At 43.8% G+C, this 17,848-nt stretch overlaps 1 protein-coding gene across 4 annotated transcripts in view; it reads right to left on the bottom strand.

Moving 5' to 3' along the window:
• Positions 1-2,766: 2,766 nt before the first annotated feature.
• Positions 2,767-17,848, bottom strand: part of LOC143843897 (pancreatic secretory granule membrane major glycoprotein GP2-like) — a 37,469-nt gene continuing 22,387 nt past the window's right edge. The window contains exons 5-9 of one of the 4 annotated variants that reach the window (XM_077350661.1): positions 13,470-13,605; positions 11,769-11,863; positions 9,633-9,801; positions 5,017-5,137; positions 2,767-3,520 (exon numbers count right to left, since the gene is read on the bottom strand). In XM_077350661.1, the coding sequence (XP_077206776.1) occupies positions 3,348-3,520; positions 5,017-5,137; positions 9,633-9,801; positions 11,769-11,863; positions 13,470-13,605 (694 nt within the window). In that variant the 3' untranslated portion in view covers positions 2,767-3,347. The other 3 variants (XM_077350670.1, XM_077350681.1, XR_013233732.1) reach the window with 3 other exon arrangements.

Raw genomic sequence — 17,848 nt, 5'->3', positions numbered from 1 at the left:
GTGTCATTTGTTGCCAGAAATGACTACCTGGAGCAGAACATCCAGATGGTGTCCTTCATAAGCCCAGGGCAGAATTGCTTACTAGAGAATGGCCAGGTGGGTGTGCTAGGTGGGAGGAGTCATTTCAGGCCATTTGTCTGATAGAGGTCAACCTAGTTCATTAAACCATCACACTGTTTAAAAATGTAGATCACTTCCCAAAGCTATCCATAAGATGCCTTTAGGCTTGCCCCTTTGTATCCCCCTCCATTCTCATCTGGCAGGAGGCAGCTATGACTTCTTTGTGGCACCAGTCACCTACCCACCCACTCAAGTGAACAATGACCGTGGAAACGGATTGAGATCCATCTGGTTGAGTCCACCCCATTCCCATCTCTATCTCTAGACCTACTCTGAGCATCACCAGGCCATAGCTAGTTATAAATATATAAATACACCAGGGGCCAAGCCCATTGCATTCAGGAATACAACGGGCACTAGATTGGGGGGTAAAGGTGGAAGAACTCTGTGAATTGCCTCTCCCTCCCCCCAGGACACAATGAGCCTCTTGTGGCGCAGAGTGGTAAGGCAGCAGTCATGCAGTCTGAAAGCTCTGCTCATGAGGCTGGGAGTTCAATCCCAGCAGCCGGCTCAAGGTTGACTCAGCCTTCCATCCTTCCGAGGTCGGTAAAATGAGTACCCAGCTTGCTTGCTGGGGGGTAAACGGTAATGACTGGGGAAGGCACTGGCAAACCACCCCGTATTGAGTCTGCCATGAAAACGCTAGAGGGCGTCACCCCAAGGGTCAGACATGACTCGGTGCTTGCACAGGGGATACCTTTACCTTTACCTTTTACCCCCCAGGACCTGGAAAGGCTGCAGGCTGGAGGCCCCAGGAAGGGAACTCACCAGCAGGGGCAGCCCTCACACAGCAGGGATCTGTAGCCTCGGAGGGAAGTGGAAGGAGGAGGGGATAGTCGGGGGTGGGGAATGGAAGATGATTGGCTGGCTGCTGGACAGACAGGCAAGCTGGTTGGAGGAGGAGGCACTCAGGGGCGGGGCAGTTGCCCTGAATGGGTGTTAAGCGCTGACTGGCACTTAACCCATGAGACACGCTCCTCCTCCAAGTCCTTACGAGAAATATATTATGTGGAACAGATATTTGTTTCTACATCTCTACTCTGTATAACTGATTAAATGACAGGCAATTTGCTTGATTTTAATAGTGCCCAGGAATATAGCATCAGAAGAAGTGAGCTCTGACTCAGAAAAGCTTATACCAGAATAAATGTTAGCTTTTAAAGTGCTATTGGCTTTCTATTTTACCTGAAAATCTGCCTCACCCAGAATCCAGTGGTGGGCTGGCCAGTATACTTTCAAGCTGGTCAGAGGCTCTTTTCTTTGCCAGTTTTCCATATTTTCCAAGTGTCTGTGGCTGAGCTAAAGCCAAAGATCTCTGAAGCTGGAACACAAAGTTCACTGTTCCACTGACTGGTTTTATTTTGATAGTATGCAAATTGTCAAATGATACTATAGGAGATCAAACTGAAACAAGCAGTTTAAATGATAATGGATGCTATCCTAGGTACCAAGCCTCTGCTGGAGTTCCCACTTCCCTCCATGCATCCAGTTTAATTTCTTCCTACTATTGTGACACCTACTCAAGTTATTAATAGTGCAGTCCTAAGAACATTTTCCTGGAAGTCCCACTGAATAGACCCGAGTAGAATGTTGAAATCTGCATGGTCATCATTAGAATTTACCAATATTAGTACATGAACACAAGAGGATATTGATTTGGGTACCCAGCAACTTCAATTTTAGATTTCTCTTAAGGATACACATAACAAAGAGTTTGGATCTGGATCCTCACCAAGGGCCAGACACAACATGGGCACATGTTGCTTATGGATTCTCCTCAGCTGCTGCTTATACAGGGTATGATTCAGGTCAGGATCATGGTGCATATGCAGAATGGTTGTCTGCCTTTCCCCCTACACAAGCCCACAAACCATTTTACCAACTTGAAATGTACTTCATAAAAGCTGAGTCCACCCATTTATATCATTGCGCATGTCAGAAGTCTCCAACAGTACAATACTATGAGGAGATACATGAGACCCAGTGGCAGCCTGTAATCTGGAGAACCAGATTTGATTCCCCACTCCTCCACATACAGCCAGCTGCGTGACCTTGGGCTACTCACAGCAGTTCTGTCAGAGCTCTCTCAACCCCACCTACCTCACAGGATATCTGCTGTGGGAAAAGGAAGAGAAAGAAATTTGTGAGCTGCTTTGGGACTCTCAGGTTTGTCATTACCTGAGATATAAACAGTTCTTCTAAGACCATTGAAGCCAATGTGTTTAGAAAGGTTTAACTTTCTTTAGACTTGGAGTACAGAATAAAAACATTTTTCTTTTAATACTGACACAAGGCTGATGAAATATTTCACAAAGAAAGTTAAAATGGCACAGATATAAACAAATATACACAGTATCCCTCTACACATTAGGATTGACAGCTCTGGGTTGGGAAAAATATGGGGACTTTGGTGGTGAAGCCAGGAGTGGTTAGGATTTGGGGTTGGGAGGGACCTCAATGGGGTATAATGCTATGAAGTCCACCCTCCAAAGCAGCTATTTTCTTTAGGGGAACTGGTCTCTGTCATCTGGAGATGAGCTGTGATACTGTGGGATTCTCTGGTCTCACCTGGGAACTGGCATTTCTATACACATAGGGGAAAAAACGATTTGTCTCAGGAATTTTTATTCAGAAAATAAAGATTTAGAGTTGGATATATCTGGAATTAATCTATACTCACAAACCCTGTGCCAGACTGTGCATATTACAGATGTTAGTGATTTTTAGTTCTGAAAGATTGTGAACCGTCCTGAGCCACAAGGAAGCAAGCTATAGAAGTGTAATTAAATAAATATAGGCCCCTACTTTTCTGTAGCAGAAATGTGCAAATAATACATAGACCATTCATTGTGTGTAATAATGAAAAACCCATCCGTTTTGTTTCATATAGTGTTTATATTTAGAAATATGCCCTCCCAGTATGTTCATTCAACAAAACATACATATATATGCTATAATCTCAAGGTTCCTGGGTTATTTATCCCTATAGGAAAGTGCTACTCACATGGAACTTCTTTTTTTTTAAGCTACAAAATCTCTGATTATAGGTTCACTTCATTCTTTATTTTAACAATCTTCCTACGGTTGGTATACAGGCAAGCTGACAGAAGAAGTACTATTCTAGGACATCTCAATAAAAATAAAAATTATAAACATATGTAAATAAATGTTAAGTTTCCACATAACCATTGCTGCATTATTGCAAGAGATTCTTGGATAATAGTTTGTCATGATGGGACTTCAGTGCTGTGAAAACGGGACATGGTCAGTTGTGCTTGCATAGCAGGATATGTCCTTCTCGACTGAAACAAAAGGTTTCCAAAAACTGCAGTTATCATCAAAACAGCTGCTAGAACTCCTCCAAAGATCAACATTTCTATTGGCGGAAGTCTTCCTACATCTAAATGAAAGGACAGTCTTTACCAAACAAGCAAATCCCACCACTTAAAAAAATAGTTATCAGCATCAAATTAGCAATCTATCTACACGCTGTTATAAACAGAGCATCAACGTCAGCACCAGATGACAGTGAAAAAGGAATACACTGATCCTATAAATGTTATGTGAATATATTTCTTTTCTTCAACTTGCTACTTGATTGTGGACTTGTGCATTACAGTATATCCTTCTTCAGTAAATAATGAGTCTGATCCTTTAGCATTATTTTATGTAACATGATGGTTATGCTGAAAATGAAAAGTGGATTCACCTCAGATTCTCGGGTTGCCAATCAATGATTCAAAATGATTTTTCACAGTCAATAAATGTATTGTGCAGAGCCAAATCCCACTGAAGTGAAAGGGGGTTAGCCACATCCAGAAGTTGTCATTCTTCACTCGTAGAAATTAATATTGCACCAACTACACAGGAATCTGCCTAATAGTTCAGCAAATAACTCTACTACTTATAACAAAGAAACACAAAAGTTTTTTTGTTAGAATCTCCTGCAGGACTCCATGCTCAGAGACAGGCAAATGTGATTGTGGAAAAAAATTAGTATGTGATGTTTATGAAATTTAAAGCTGAATCTCTTGACAAATTGATTTGTCACAGGATTAAAGATACAGAATGTGTTGCGTGCTCTATAAAGGAGAACTACTAGTACAAAATTGATAAGAATTATCATTACCATTATCATTATCTTACATAAAAAGGGTTGGGTTTTTCTGATAACCTGCAAATCAGATTGGCTCTCACTAGGGGATAATTCCCCCAATAGGGTGAGAACTCTCCCCCAGTGAGGACCAATCAGAGCTTCTTTCACACCCCAGCCTCCTCCTCCCCTCAGTACTTCCCAAGAGGATGAGGGGCTGGCAGGAGGTAAGCAATGGTTCTTACCTATGCCCCAGCCCCATGCTCCCCATGCTCCTGGTCTTCCTGGATGACAGAGGAGCCAATGGAAGAAGAAGAAGAATTGGTTCTTATATGCCGCTTTTCTCAACCTGAAGGAGGCTCAAAGCGGCTTACAGTCACCTTCCCATTCCTCTCCCCACAACAGACACCCTGTGGGGTGGGTGAGGCTGAAAGAGCCCTGATATCACTGCTCGGTCAGAACAGTTTTATCAGTGCCGAGGTGAGCCAAAGGTCACCCAGACGGTTGCATGTGGGGGAGTGCAGAATCAAACCCGGCATGCGAGATTAGAAATCCACACTCCTAACCACTACACCAAACTGGCGGACCGGGTGTGTACGGCCCTGGCCCTGCTGCTCCCAATAGCCTTGTGGCTGGTAGCAGAGGCCAGAAAAGGGTGAATGGGCATGCTCTGTGCTCACTGTGCTGCTATAGTAGGCACCCTGCATGGCAGGAGAAGTCCAGGGGCCTCCAGGGTCCCCAGCCTGTTTTTAAAATGGGCTTCACTACTAATAGTTTATAATATGCATTTGTTAACCACTTACTTATATTGGTTTCTCCATTTTGTACCAGTTTTCGTTTTATAGGACCATATGACACCATGTGATTAGAAAAAGGTGTGACTTCTCTTTTACTCCTGGCCAGACTGTCATTGTTTGTGCAATTCTAGGAAAAATAGTTACACAAGCTTGTGTTACTCTCAAAAATAACGACAGGAGTTGACAATAATAAATCCTAGGAAAACAAAATATCTGTTGGTTAAATAAATGAATAATTATATATTGACAAAGGGTGGGTAGGTAGATGGGTAGGTAGGTAGATAGACGGACATGTGATTAACCATGTACTGTCATAGCACACCATATCGGAATATCAGAATATATCCCACCATTCTATTCTAACCTGTCCAACCACCAAAACAGAAAGAAGAAAATGTGACTGGAAGGAGGGAGGGTGTAAGAAATGGGCCTAATTTTTGTGTAGGACCTACAAAATGGAAGCAGTTAAATGCAATACAATAGTGTTTTCTTCGTTTATTCCAGGGATCCCCAATATTTTTTAATCAGGCATATTTAGAATTCTAACACGGGATGGTAAGTACAACCACAACAAGATTGCCACAGGGGGCAGAGCCCCACTTACGTACAACATTGGCACTGGTCCAGCCCCCCTCCCAGCCCTGGCCCACTTTATTTGTTTGTTTATTTATTTGACTTTTATAGCCCTGCTCTCATGAACTGACTCATGGCAGTTTACAGTAAAACATCACATAAAACAATACCTAGACCTAAAAACATCATACAATACAATTCTCAATAATCCCTAAAATACAACAATCTACATGGCGGTAGCAATATAAAAAATAAGCTTTCCCCCAATGCTGCAAAACCTCATCCCCACTATGGGTTCCAATCAAAATTGGCAATGGAACAACCAGCCTCTGATTGCTCACAGCAAGGGAATGCTGATTTTCCAGCGTTCCCTTTTTTGCCGCCGCTGCCATCGGTGGCCAGGCTGGGCTAGGCCCATGCATGGTGCTACGGTGGCTGGAAGGGAACTGAAAGTGCCCCACTCAGCTCCACAATACTTTGCAGTGCCCTGGGGCTGAATGTGGGGTTTTTGTTACTTTGCAGGAAGGTGAAATTGCATTCTCAAACAATCCCACCAGTCCCCCCCTCCCCCCGGCAGAGCAGAAACTTTCCATCGTGACTGTAATTCCCAAAGGGACGCATTTCGGCGGAGGATCTGCTCCACTGCCAAAACACAAAAAGCGATGGGCCAGCTCCGCCGTTGAAATACATCCCCTGTGGGGACACAAGAAACAGCAGAGCGGGCTGCTCCACTGCAAAATATTAGCAGTGGCTTGGTGCGGCCACTGCCATGCACAATCTGTCACAGTGAAGATCTTTGTGCTGTGGGGGCATGTAGTACCAAAAGGATTTCTAAAAAAAATATGCACAGCCAATCAGATTTTCAGAGGCCAATCATGAGCCCTCTGGCACTTTCTGATCACTTGGCAGGTGCCAAGAAAGGTGTCAGTGGATGCCATGGCATCTATGGGCATCACATTGGGGATCTCTGTGTATGCAATATAAATTGGAGTTTCACATTATCTACTATTTTATGCATCTCCACAGAGAGCAGGCAAAAACTGAATTTCATGCTGAACTGCCCAGAAACAACCCCCACCCCATAATACACTTAAAGGGTATGCTCCACTAGTTTTACCACTGAGTGACCCTTAAGGGGTGCAACTTTCCCACTTACCCTTCCTACTACAACCCACTGCCTACCGCCTCCGCCACCATTTTGTTCCTTGGGCAGCCAGTGTACCCTAAGGAACAACTCAGGGGACAAAGTTGAGATCTACAGCGGGTGAGGGGAATCTGAATCTTCTGAAGATGAAAGTGTCCTTAAGCTTTCAGAACTGTTTGACTGACTACAAGCTCCTATTTGGGAATCACAATTATCTGGGGTTTCTTGACAGCCCTGGAAGGGTTTACCGAATGGGTGAGAATTAATTAAGTTTTATTTATTTATAAACTTTGTTAAACATGTATTAGGTCATATGCCCATATATGATAATATTGACCTTCCTCCCAAAATGGCCTGTGATGGGCCTGGAGGGAATGGGAAGGGTGGTCATGTACACAGCTATGCCTTCCAATCATATTCTGCATGTTTATGCCACTTCTGTAGTTTCTCGAAGCCTGAAGGGGTTTCTCAATGGTAAAAAGTTGAGAAACGCTGTTCTTTGCTATAGACACTTGAATATAAATGAGTAGTGCTTGTTATATAACCAAACACTTGAAGGCCAACAATTAGTATTTATCACAGTGGGTTGTTTCATATGACATCTGGAACTAGCCACTGATTTTATTACAGTGTCCTTCCAAAATGTCGCAATGACTTCTGATTTCATTCTGCCCTTGCTTAGTATTTTAATATGGTGACATTTTGGAAATAATGCTCAGGAAACAATTTCATGTACAGAGGCTTGCCAGGGCTATGCAGTTTCTGCAAGGGTAGAAGCATCTATTTTCTAAATCAATTCTGCAGTTTATGCTGTACTCATACACCTAACAGATTATGATTTGAATGCAAAACAGTATAGGGATAGTATTTTGAAACATGATGTACTGCTATTTGTTAGATAGACTTGTCTCCAATTGCCTAGATAATTTGCTATTTGATTGCCAGAAAAGGTCACCCAGTCAAACTGCCACCAGGATTAAGCACTGACATTAAATTATGTGTTTAAGAGGGTCTGATTCAAGAATTTGTAAAAACAGTATGTGTTAATAGTCTGTCCTTTAATGGCCATTCTTCTGTACCTCTTCCACCAGTTCCTCTCATGATTATAAACTTTCAAATCAGGAAGTAAGGGAAGTCCAAATTGTGTCTGCCTGCCAGATCACAGTTCTTCAAGCCCTTCTTTGGCAAGCAGGAACTCCTTCGCTGTCACCCCACAACCCTCCCCCTCCTCCAGCTAGGCATACTAGTGCCAAGAATTCTCCTGACCTCCTTTCATCTTGTGTAGGCTCTGGTAGAATTCACTGTTCAAGGGAAAGGCAGATGGAGCGAATCAACTCGGGGAGAGCACTTGCAATATATGGATTAATCTGAATTTTTCATACTTGTTTCTTCCACCAAGAATGCACTGTTTTGATTTTGCTACTCCCTTGTATAAATCAAATCTATGTGCCTCATTTTCATACACATTTGTGTTTCCTGCCACAAGATTTCCTGTACAATGTACATATTTTATCGTTATTTGTGCAGTAATCAATCAGTATCATGTATATTTTATGCCTATAGTTAACACACAATATACACATCTGATCTGAACATATAAATAAAACAGTAAGGGGCACTGGGAGGAGGTGGGGCTCATTGCCTACCAAATAGGTAAGTTGTCCCGACTGTCCCATCCCTGATTGGCTGTCCATCCAACAGAAGGCCAATCAGGAGGGATATCCCACCCCTGACTGCATCCTCCTCCAATTCCAGCCTGGTAAGCAGGAGCTAAGAGGGAGAGCAGAGGGTTTGGGACTGCGCACCTGGAGGGGAAGGAGCCCTTACCAACACTAACTACTGCCCTGAGAAGCCCTGGCATCACCAGGCCACAGCAGTGCTGCCAGCAGGAGAGGGTGAGCCAGTCCCCACCAGTGCTCCCACCATCCCAAGCACCTCCAACCGTGGCCTTGCCAGGCCTCAGCCTGGCTGCTCAGGGCAGTGGGGGCAGGAATGGAGGCCCTACCAGCACTCCCCCCAACCCCAGAAATGCCCACTGAGGCCTCTCCAGACCTCAGTTGGCCTGCCCAGGCAGGGGGGATGTAGTGCCCACTGTATTTTTGAATACAACAAGCTTTTTTGCTAGTACAGTATAAAACAATTGAAAAAAACATGCACATTAAAAATCGAAATATGAATCATTCATTCATACCTATAATTAGCTCTTATTAACACAAGGTGACCAGATTTTAACATTGGTAAAACAGGACACCATTGACCGGGGGGGGGGGTTCTTGATCAAAAACTTGGTCTGTATGAAGCAACAAAAAGTTTCATAGAACACATAGAACTCAAAAATAGTATTGTAATATATATATTTTTAATTTCAACATGAGTACAATTTGCCAGGTGCCCCCAGATGTCCCTCCAAAAGTGGGACAATCTGGTCACCTTATATTAACAAGTAGTGGTATCAAGCCTGGCTGGGTCACATTTTTCTCCCAAAGGAGACCTCAAAGTCACTTACAACTATGCTTTATCAGATTACCAGAAAGCCCTCTAAAGCAGCAAAAATGTTTCTCTCTCAGACTTCACACTGCAAACATGGGTCCAAACTGCTACGTCTTATTAATGAAAGGCCTCACCTTTTGAAGACTGAAAAAAGATTCCCCAGTCCTTAAGAAATTAAAATCCCCGTCTAAATTTGTTGGCTTCACACTAGTTGTCCTTTCACAGGTATCAAGCTGGCCAAATCCACAGTAATAACAACAATAATAAATCAATGTACAGAACAGCAACAAAGGAATTTGTACCCCCTCCCACCATAATAGTCTCAGAATTCTCCTTTATGAATTTTAATATTTTATGTTTTATATATTCACTGGATACTTGGACTCCTAGGCAAACAGACAAAAAAAAAACTTACAGGTTTGCAAGCAGATACTGTATTGTGACATATTTGAACGGTGCAGTGTAGGAAAACATGACTGAATGAGGCCCCAACAAATTTGAACATCTGGATCCTAAACATTGCTTCTTCGCCTTCTCCATTCAGTATTACTGACAAGGTTTCATCTTTTACAAGTTGTGGGCAGCTGTGCAGAAAACAAAACATGTAGTTATATCAAAATCTCTGCAAACAGATGTAGACCGAAGAAAGGCAGGCTATTTTGCAGAATCCCAGGGGCTTTACGCACCGGGATCTTTGTAGCAAATTGGTCACTGAATGAAAAATCGCCATTTAAAATAGTGGAATTCGTCGTTATGCATACCTGCCTTTGTAGTGGAATCCAGTTGCGTTTTGTAGCGTTTCCCACAGGCTTCTGGTCTCGGCAGAAATCGCTAGAAAGGAAGCGCTATTGCCAAGCTCGTCCCGCCCCTGGCCGTCAAGCAGCCAATGGGCAGCCGTTAGCATGCTCCCAAACAGCCCCTTTCCCTTTAAGAAAGGTTTTTTTAAAAAAAAACAGACCCATTGCAATGAATCTGTGTAGATTCGTTGCAACGGAGAGACCCATCCAGCTGCCTAATGTGTTTGAGCTGTCGTTTGATCGTTTGATCGTTGCCACGCTTCCTCCAAGTGAAAAAAAAAAATCCCCCCCCCCCTCTCACGGGCCCGATTTTCGGCTGAATGAATGTGTAAAAATTAAAGGGAAAATACATCAGCAAACGGGCTTTTCTGTGGTTTGTGCTTAGTGACTAAAGGGGAGGGACTGAAGCCAGGGAAGCCTCTAAACAGAAAGAGGCTCGCTGGTGCGTTTATCCCCGCTCGCTCGGAGAAAAAAAAATGGCGATCGCTTCGCTGGAAGATCAGAGAAGAGAGCCAGGGGGAGGGACTTTGTAGAAACCGCAACAATGTTAACGCACAGGTCTTTTTCGCTAGTGTTGCAGATTGGTTGCAGGAGTGTATCGCTTTCCGGAGGGTGAATCCACTTTTGGGGATTTCCCTGAAAGCGCTACAAGGAAGCGCTTTTTGCAGATTGGTTTCAGGTGTGTGGCAGATTGTCGACGACGTTGTGCAAAACAGCAAATCAGTAGCGTTTTCAATTGGCAACCATTGTGCTATTTTGAAGGCGTGCAAAAAGCCCCCTAGTCTTAGTTCTTTGTAGTTATTAGGGCTTGCAGTACTCTTTGTTCACTGGCGGTGGAACAAAAATTAAAACAACAATAACACCTGCATCATCTGCACCACTACTTCACTTTTAAGGGAGAACCCAGAAGTGACATAGGGAAGCTCAAGGAATTACTAGAAACAATATAGTAAAACCTTAGCGCTTCAGGCAATTTCTAGAGCTATTCTATGTCATTTCTGGATTTTCCCCAGAAGTAGCATAGCAGCACACAGGACATTGGAGCCCCTTCATTTCTACCACCTGGCATAGCCTAGCAACCCTAAAATAAAGCAGATGAATGACTTTATGAGCTGTGTACTAAGATTGTCTGGTTTTAGCCACTTTTTTTAATTGCACAGCCCTTTGAGAAGGATAAAGATTTTATTAGCACTCACAAGTCCTAGTTCACAACCCACTCCCATCTCCCAAGGAGTTTACCATGGTGAGAGCACCTGCAGGGAATGATAGGTAGAAAGCAGAAAAATGATGGTATAGTAAATGTAAGGGCTAATATCTGAATATATACATAAAATGGTAAGAGGGTACTGGAGGACTCATCGCCTACCAATCAGGTCCACCTGTCCTTCCCCCCTAGCCCAAAAAACACCTGCCAAGGCCTCTCCAGGCCTTGGCTGGTCTGCCCAGGGTGGGGAGTGGGGCTGTAGCGTCTGTTGTATTTTTTAATACAATGAGGTTTTTTGCTAGTCCAACATTCAAAGGGTGAATGAAACTCACATTTTTGCTGCATTATACTTGCAACCCTGAAAGCATAATGTATTTGCATTTGCTAAAAAGAATTCTCTTTCTACCTTATATTTGTTTTAAAAGGAAAGGAAAAGTAGTATTACAAAGCACAATTATACAGATGCTAATTATGCCCATTATAGAGAGATGTGTATGTCATAACGTATTTTCATAATGATTAATCTAATTTACCTTGAGGGGACACCAACCTGTCTTTAATAAAGGAATACTGAATAGCTTGAACAGGATCTTTTGTTGGGGTAGACCAGCAGTTTTCAAGCCTAATTATTAAATTTCCTGGAACCTGCCAGACACAAAGAAAGAAAAAGCACACAAAGGAATGTAAGGAAAAAAACAGCATGTGTGTGCCTGACCCAAATTAGATAAATCCAGTAGCAAAACTCCTATTCAATCGCAATACAGAAACTATAACACAAATAACAATAGTTTTAAATTTCTCATCACGTTCACCGGAAGCCTCTTAGCTTGCTCTGTCATTTATAGTCCAATCTGAAGATATTCTGCATTGGAAAAAAAGTTGCTTTGCCCCTGTCATAAAACAATACAGCACAAAATTGAAATTATTATGTCTGGCTGCACTATTTGTCCAGTTGAAATTCTGTAAAGCAGATATTACTGCAGTTTTTTAAAAAATTGTTTAAAAAAATAATTGAATTTCCCACTTCAGGTCAGATTTATTACCAAATTTTGAATTCTTTGGTGGAAGAAACAAACCAGATTTTACAGTGTTTCTTCCACATTATGAACTGAGATTTTTCTTTTTCTGAGTCTGGGCCTGAATGCTTTGGAGCAGACGGGCCTACCAGTCAAAACAGCGGCTTGACATATGGCTGTCATACCTAAGAGCATAGAAGTTAGAGTGCCAGACAAGGATATGGGAAGCCCACATTCAAATTCCGCACACTCCCATGGATGCTTGCTGGATGACCTTGTACCATACACTTTCAAACTAGCCCACCTCATAGGGTTGTGGTGAAGATAAAATGGAGGAGAGCAGAATAATGTAAGCTATCTTGGATCCATGTTGGGGAGATAGGTGGGGTGTAATGGAAATAAACATACTAAACATACAGTCAGATGTTTTTCAGGGAAATTTGATTGACCACTCCTGGAAATGATATGTTGAACTGAAAGTCAGACAAGATATGGTTAGAAGTCAACTTTACCATAGAGATCTCACCTAGTTACCAGTTTGTTGGCTAGAGGTCATTATTGTGAGGATGTTACTTCCTATGTGACACTGGCAATGAGCCCTTTGCCTTTCTTTTTCTCCAGGTAAGTCCCCCCACCATCCAGCTGATCAACAGCTGGGGAGCAGGGCCTGGAAGGGCCTAGCAGGAAGAAACCCACATGGCTGCATTTGTTCATTACAAATAATTCGAAGTTCATTTCTAACTAGGATTCTTTGCCCAAGGAGAATGGAGCAGGGGAGAGGAGGAAGGAGTTTAAATATAAGGCATGCAAGTTGGACTTGTTCATGGCCTTGTTTAATGTTGATCTCTAAATACAGCCTGGGAGTACTGTGTCTGGGGCTCTGAAGTTCTTTCTCTTTGATATGACAAGAGCCTGTATTGATCAATCCGAGATATATTGATTGGGAAATAGGAAAATGAAGGGAACATGTTAAAGCACTAACACCAATACTGGAAAACTCTCTGAAGAACTCCAATGAGATCTAATGCTGAAATCCAAACTGAAACTGGATTCATCAAGTCTGCATTCTCTAGTCTTGTTTTACAGTCCAACTCAGTGTCCTTATAAACAAGTGACCACCCTTATCCACTAAGCTCCTCTTATCTGAAACCATTTCTGACCAGAAAGTAAGGAACCTGCTTTCTCTGTACCGTCTCAGACCCCACATTTATCAGCAACTCAATAACTCCAGGTACCATTTTAACTTTAACAAATATGTTGTCTTCTAGAGTCAGAAAAGGAATTGTAATCCACATGTCTTCAAAATGTGGATCTTTGTACAGTATCATGGACACAGAGAAATTTCCATCTTCAGTACTTAGTGTGATTGTCCTGTTGAAAAACGTAACATAGATTCAGAGCTTCAAGCAATTGAAAGATACCATTATGCTGATTATTTCATGCACAGACAAAACAAATACTCAAACATTAACCAAAGGATATGTTAAGCTCCTGTGGTAAGCCATATACATTTTGGGTATGTAAACTGATACACCCAGTTTAATTAATGCTTAAGCTAAGGTGTACTTAAGAGCCCAAGAAGAACCCTTTTGAGTCCTGTTGAACCAGGCTAGTTCTAGCCCATCTAGTCTAGAATCCTGTTTTACATTAAGGCCACCCTTGTTGCCAACTGCTACTCTGAGGGCCTTTTCGCACAGGGATCTTTGTTGCAAATTGTTTGCGGAATGAAAAATCGCCATTTAAAATAGTGGAATTCGTCGTTATGCATACCTGCCTTTGTAGTGGAATCAGTTGCGTTTTTTAGCGTTTCCCACAGGCTTCCGGTCTCGGCAGAAATCGCTAGAAAGGAAGCGCTATTGCCAAGCTCGTCCCGCCCCTGGCCGTCAAGCAGCCAATGGGCAGCCATTAGCATGCTCCCAAACAGCCCCTTTCCCTTTAAGAAAGGTTTTTTTAAAAGATAGATTCGTTGCTACGGAGAGACCCATCCAGCTGCCTAATGTGAGCTGTCGTTTGATTGTATGATCGTTTGCACGCTGCCTTGAGTGATAAAAAAAAAAATCCCCCCCCCCTCTCACGGGCCCGATTTTCGGCTGAATTTATTTGTAAAAAATAAAGGGACTTTATTTCAGCAAACGGGCTTTTCAGTGGTTTGTGCTTAGTGACTAAAGGTGAAGGACTGAAGCCAGGGAAGCCTCTAAACAGAAAGAGGCTCGCCGGTGCGTTTATCCCCGCTCGCTCGGAGAAAAAAAAATGTCGATCGCTTCGCCGGAGGTTTGGAGGAGAGAGCCAGGGGGAGGGACTTTGAAGAACCAGCAACAATGGTAACGCACAGGTCTTTAGCGCTACTGTTGCAGATTGGTTGCAGGAGTGTATCGCTATCCGGAGGGTGAATCCACTTTTCTGGATTCCCCTGAAAGCGCCACAACGAAGCGCTTTTTGCTGATTGGTTTCAGGATTGTTGCAGATTGTCTACGACGTCGTGGGTTATGGCAAATTAGTAGCGTTTCCAAATAGCAACCATTCTGCTACTTTGAAGCCGTGCGAAATGGCCCTGAGTGATGTCAGGAGAAAAATAAAGGGCATGACAACACTTCTGTGGGAAACCTGGTACTGATGTAACATCTCTCTATTACTTGCAATTTCTAGTGATGTGGTATCACTTCCATTTCCCCCCAGAAATGTTGTCACAGCACATGCAATGCCAGCACTCTTCCATGGCAAAGATGGCTTGATCCAGGGTGACTCCAGCTTGACCTTGGCGGAGCCCTCTAGAGGCTGATGACAAGGTGGCCAAAGCAGCTGCTGTAGGAGGCCAAGGGGATGGCAGTGGTGGCCTCAGTTCCCAATTCCCAGCTCCTCCTCCTCCAGCTTTGTAGTCTGTTTTATGGTTAATATCACTGCCTTGTTAGGTGTTCCCACAGCACTTGGAATGTTGTGTCTTTGAAATGCAATTGGTTTCTTCCTGTGTCAACTTCTAGGTGCAACTAGCCAGGCCCTGCCCTTGTTGCCAGGGTTGCTATCTCTCCTGATCCTTGTCCTGGGGAACCTGATTTATCAACAAATGTTTTCACACCTCAAATGTTTGGTGCTGGGTGCGGCTGAGCATTCCTGGTTGATAAAGGGGTCCTTATCTGGAGTTCCCCAGTCTTGGCGAGGACCCTGTGATGAGCTAATCATTTATCTTCAATAAGCTATGTTATTTTTATGAATGAAATCTGGTTATGGAGAGCAATCAGAGATTCTCACATCTCCCACGCCCTCCCCCATGTGATGCCTAGGTCTTGTGCCCTAGCTGCCACACCCTAAATATAATTCACTTTGCATGGCTTAGAAGTAAAGTAAAATACCTGGTAAATAACATCCCATTAAGTATCTATTAAAGGGACCATATACTTTTTCTAGGCCAGTTGGCAAACCTATTCTGTGTAGATACAGACTAAATTAACAATTTGTGCTGATTTCCTCTTCCCTCTACAACAGTGCCCCCCCCATGTCATTGCTCAAGGCCCCTCTCTCTCAGGAATAGCATTTTGTGGGGGTTTGCAGCTGCAGTAGAAGGGAAGAAGCAGGAAAGTTTTGTTCTACTGATGGAAAGTTTTGTTTGGATCTAACTCTTGGTAACCAGACAATATTACATTTTAAGTAAGGTTTCAGTTCTTTTCTGGCAAGTCATTTGCATCCGAAACCACTTCGTCACAAGCAATAATTATGCTGGTGAAACTTTTCAGCATGGATTTTTGCCTATGAGCCACAGACGCAAGAATGCAATGGGGCAAATCTAAGCAAGACACTCTCCTGGAGAAAGAAGTTTTAAAGTTTTCCCCCGTTAGCAAAGCTAGTGTTTTGAGATGCTATTTTAGGGCAATGAGATATCTAGCCTTGTTCAGCTGCCTCTTTGCCATGATTTTATTCATATATATGTATATATATGTATGTATGTTGGGGAAGGCACTGGCCAACCACCCCGTATTGAGTCTGCCATGAAAACGCTAGAGGGCGTCACCCCAAGGGTCAGACATGACTCGGTGCTTGCACAGGGGATACCTTTACCTTTACCTTTACCTTTACCTTTACCTTTACCTTTACGTATGTATGTATGTATGTATCTATGTATGTATCTATGTATCTATGTATCTATGTATCTATGTATCTATGTGACTTAGTTTGGTCCTATTGGGTGGAGCTTGTGTTTCAGTTTTGAATTTGTATGTTAGTTGAAGTTCTTGGTGTTAGAATTGTAAAAAAAAAATCCTGATTTGTTGAGCCAGCTTGTCTCTGTTGAATGGAGGCTTTAGCAGGCCTTTCCAGGGTGGGGTGGGAGGAGTGAGGTCCCCACAAGTGCTTCCTGCTGCCGCCCTGAACATGCCTGCCAAGGCCTATGGAAGCTTCAGCAAGTTTTTTGGGGCAGTGGCAGGGGGAGCGGGGTCTCCACAAGTGCTTCCCACCACTGCCCAGAACACACACCGAGACCTGCAGAGGCTTTGGCGGGCCTTTTTGGGGCAGCTGCCAGGAGGATCGGAGTCCCTGTAACTGCTTCCTGCTGCCACCCCAGACACTCCCACTGAGACCCGAGGAAGCTTCAGCAAGCGTTTTTGAGGCAGCAGCAGAAGGAGCAGGGTCCCCACCAGCACTTCCTCCCCACCAGTCTGATAATGCCCACTGAGACCTCTACAAGCCTCAGCTGGCCTGCACGGGGCAGGGGATCTCCTAGCACCCATTGTATTTTGAGATACAATGGGGTTTGTTGCTAATAAATAAATAAATCTGGTAAACCTTATTTTAAAAAATCTTCCTTAATGTTCTGTCCCCCTTTGGCTGTGAGGTCCCTGCTTACAGTACTTGCTCAGGCACCCATTCTTAGGTCCATTCAACAGAGACAAGCTGGTTCAACAACTTGTTTGGGGTGGCACCAGGCGTGTTAGGGGTGGCAGCAGGAAACACTTTTAGTGACTCAGCTCCTACCCCCACTACCCCGAAAAGGCCCATCAAAGCCACTGCAGGCGTCAGTGGTCATGTTCGTGGCAGTGGAAAGCACCCTGCGAGCTATTTTTGGTGTGGTGGCGGGACACAGTGGCGGGGATGCCACTCCTCCCCATATCGACCTGAGCAGTCCAGCACAGCCTGGCAAGGCCTCAGCTGGAGCTCCTCAGGGTGGCAGGAGCATATGCAGAGACTGGCTTGCACTCTCCACCCCCCCAGCCTCCACAGCGCCACTGAGGCCTGGTGAGGCCACAGCCAGGACTGCTTGCTTGGTGAGGCCACAGCCAGGGGGCAAGCACTGGGAGGGGGCTCCCTCCCTCCCTCTCTACTTCCACCCCCATGGCACTCACAATCCCAAGCCTCGCGTCCTCCCTCCAGTTCCCACTCACCAGCTGGCACTTCTTCCACATGGAAGAAGCTGGAGGGGGATGCGGCCGGGACATGGCACCCTTCTTGACTGGTTGTTCATTGGATGAATGGCAAATCATGGATGGGATAGCTGGGACAGCATACCTGATTGGTTGGTGATGAGTGCCAACTCCTCCCATCATCCTTTTACCGCTTTATTTATATGAAAACATTATATGGCAGAGTTGCATACAGGAAGCATATATAAAAAATTAAAATAAACAAC

The sequence above is a fragment of the Paroedura picta genome, chromosome 1 (assembly GCF_049243985.1).
Source record: "Paroedura picta isolate Pp20150507F chromosome 1, Ppicta_v3.0, whole genome shotgun sequence".
Classification (NCBI taxonomy): domain Eukaryota; kingdom Metazoa; phylum Chordata; class Lepidosauria; order Squamata; family Gekkonidae; genus Paroedura; species Paroedura picta.
This window is presented reverse-complemented; position numbering and strand designations above follow the sequence as displayed.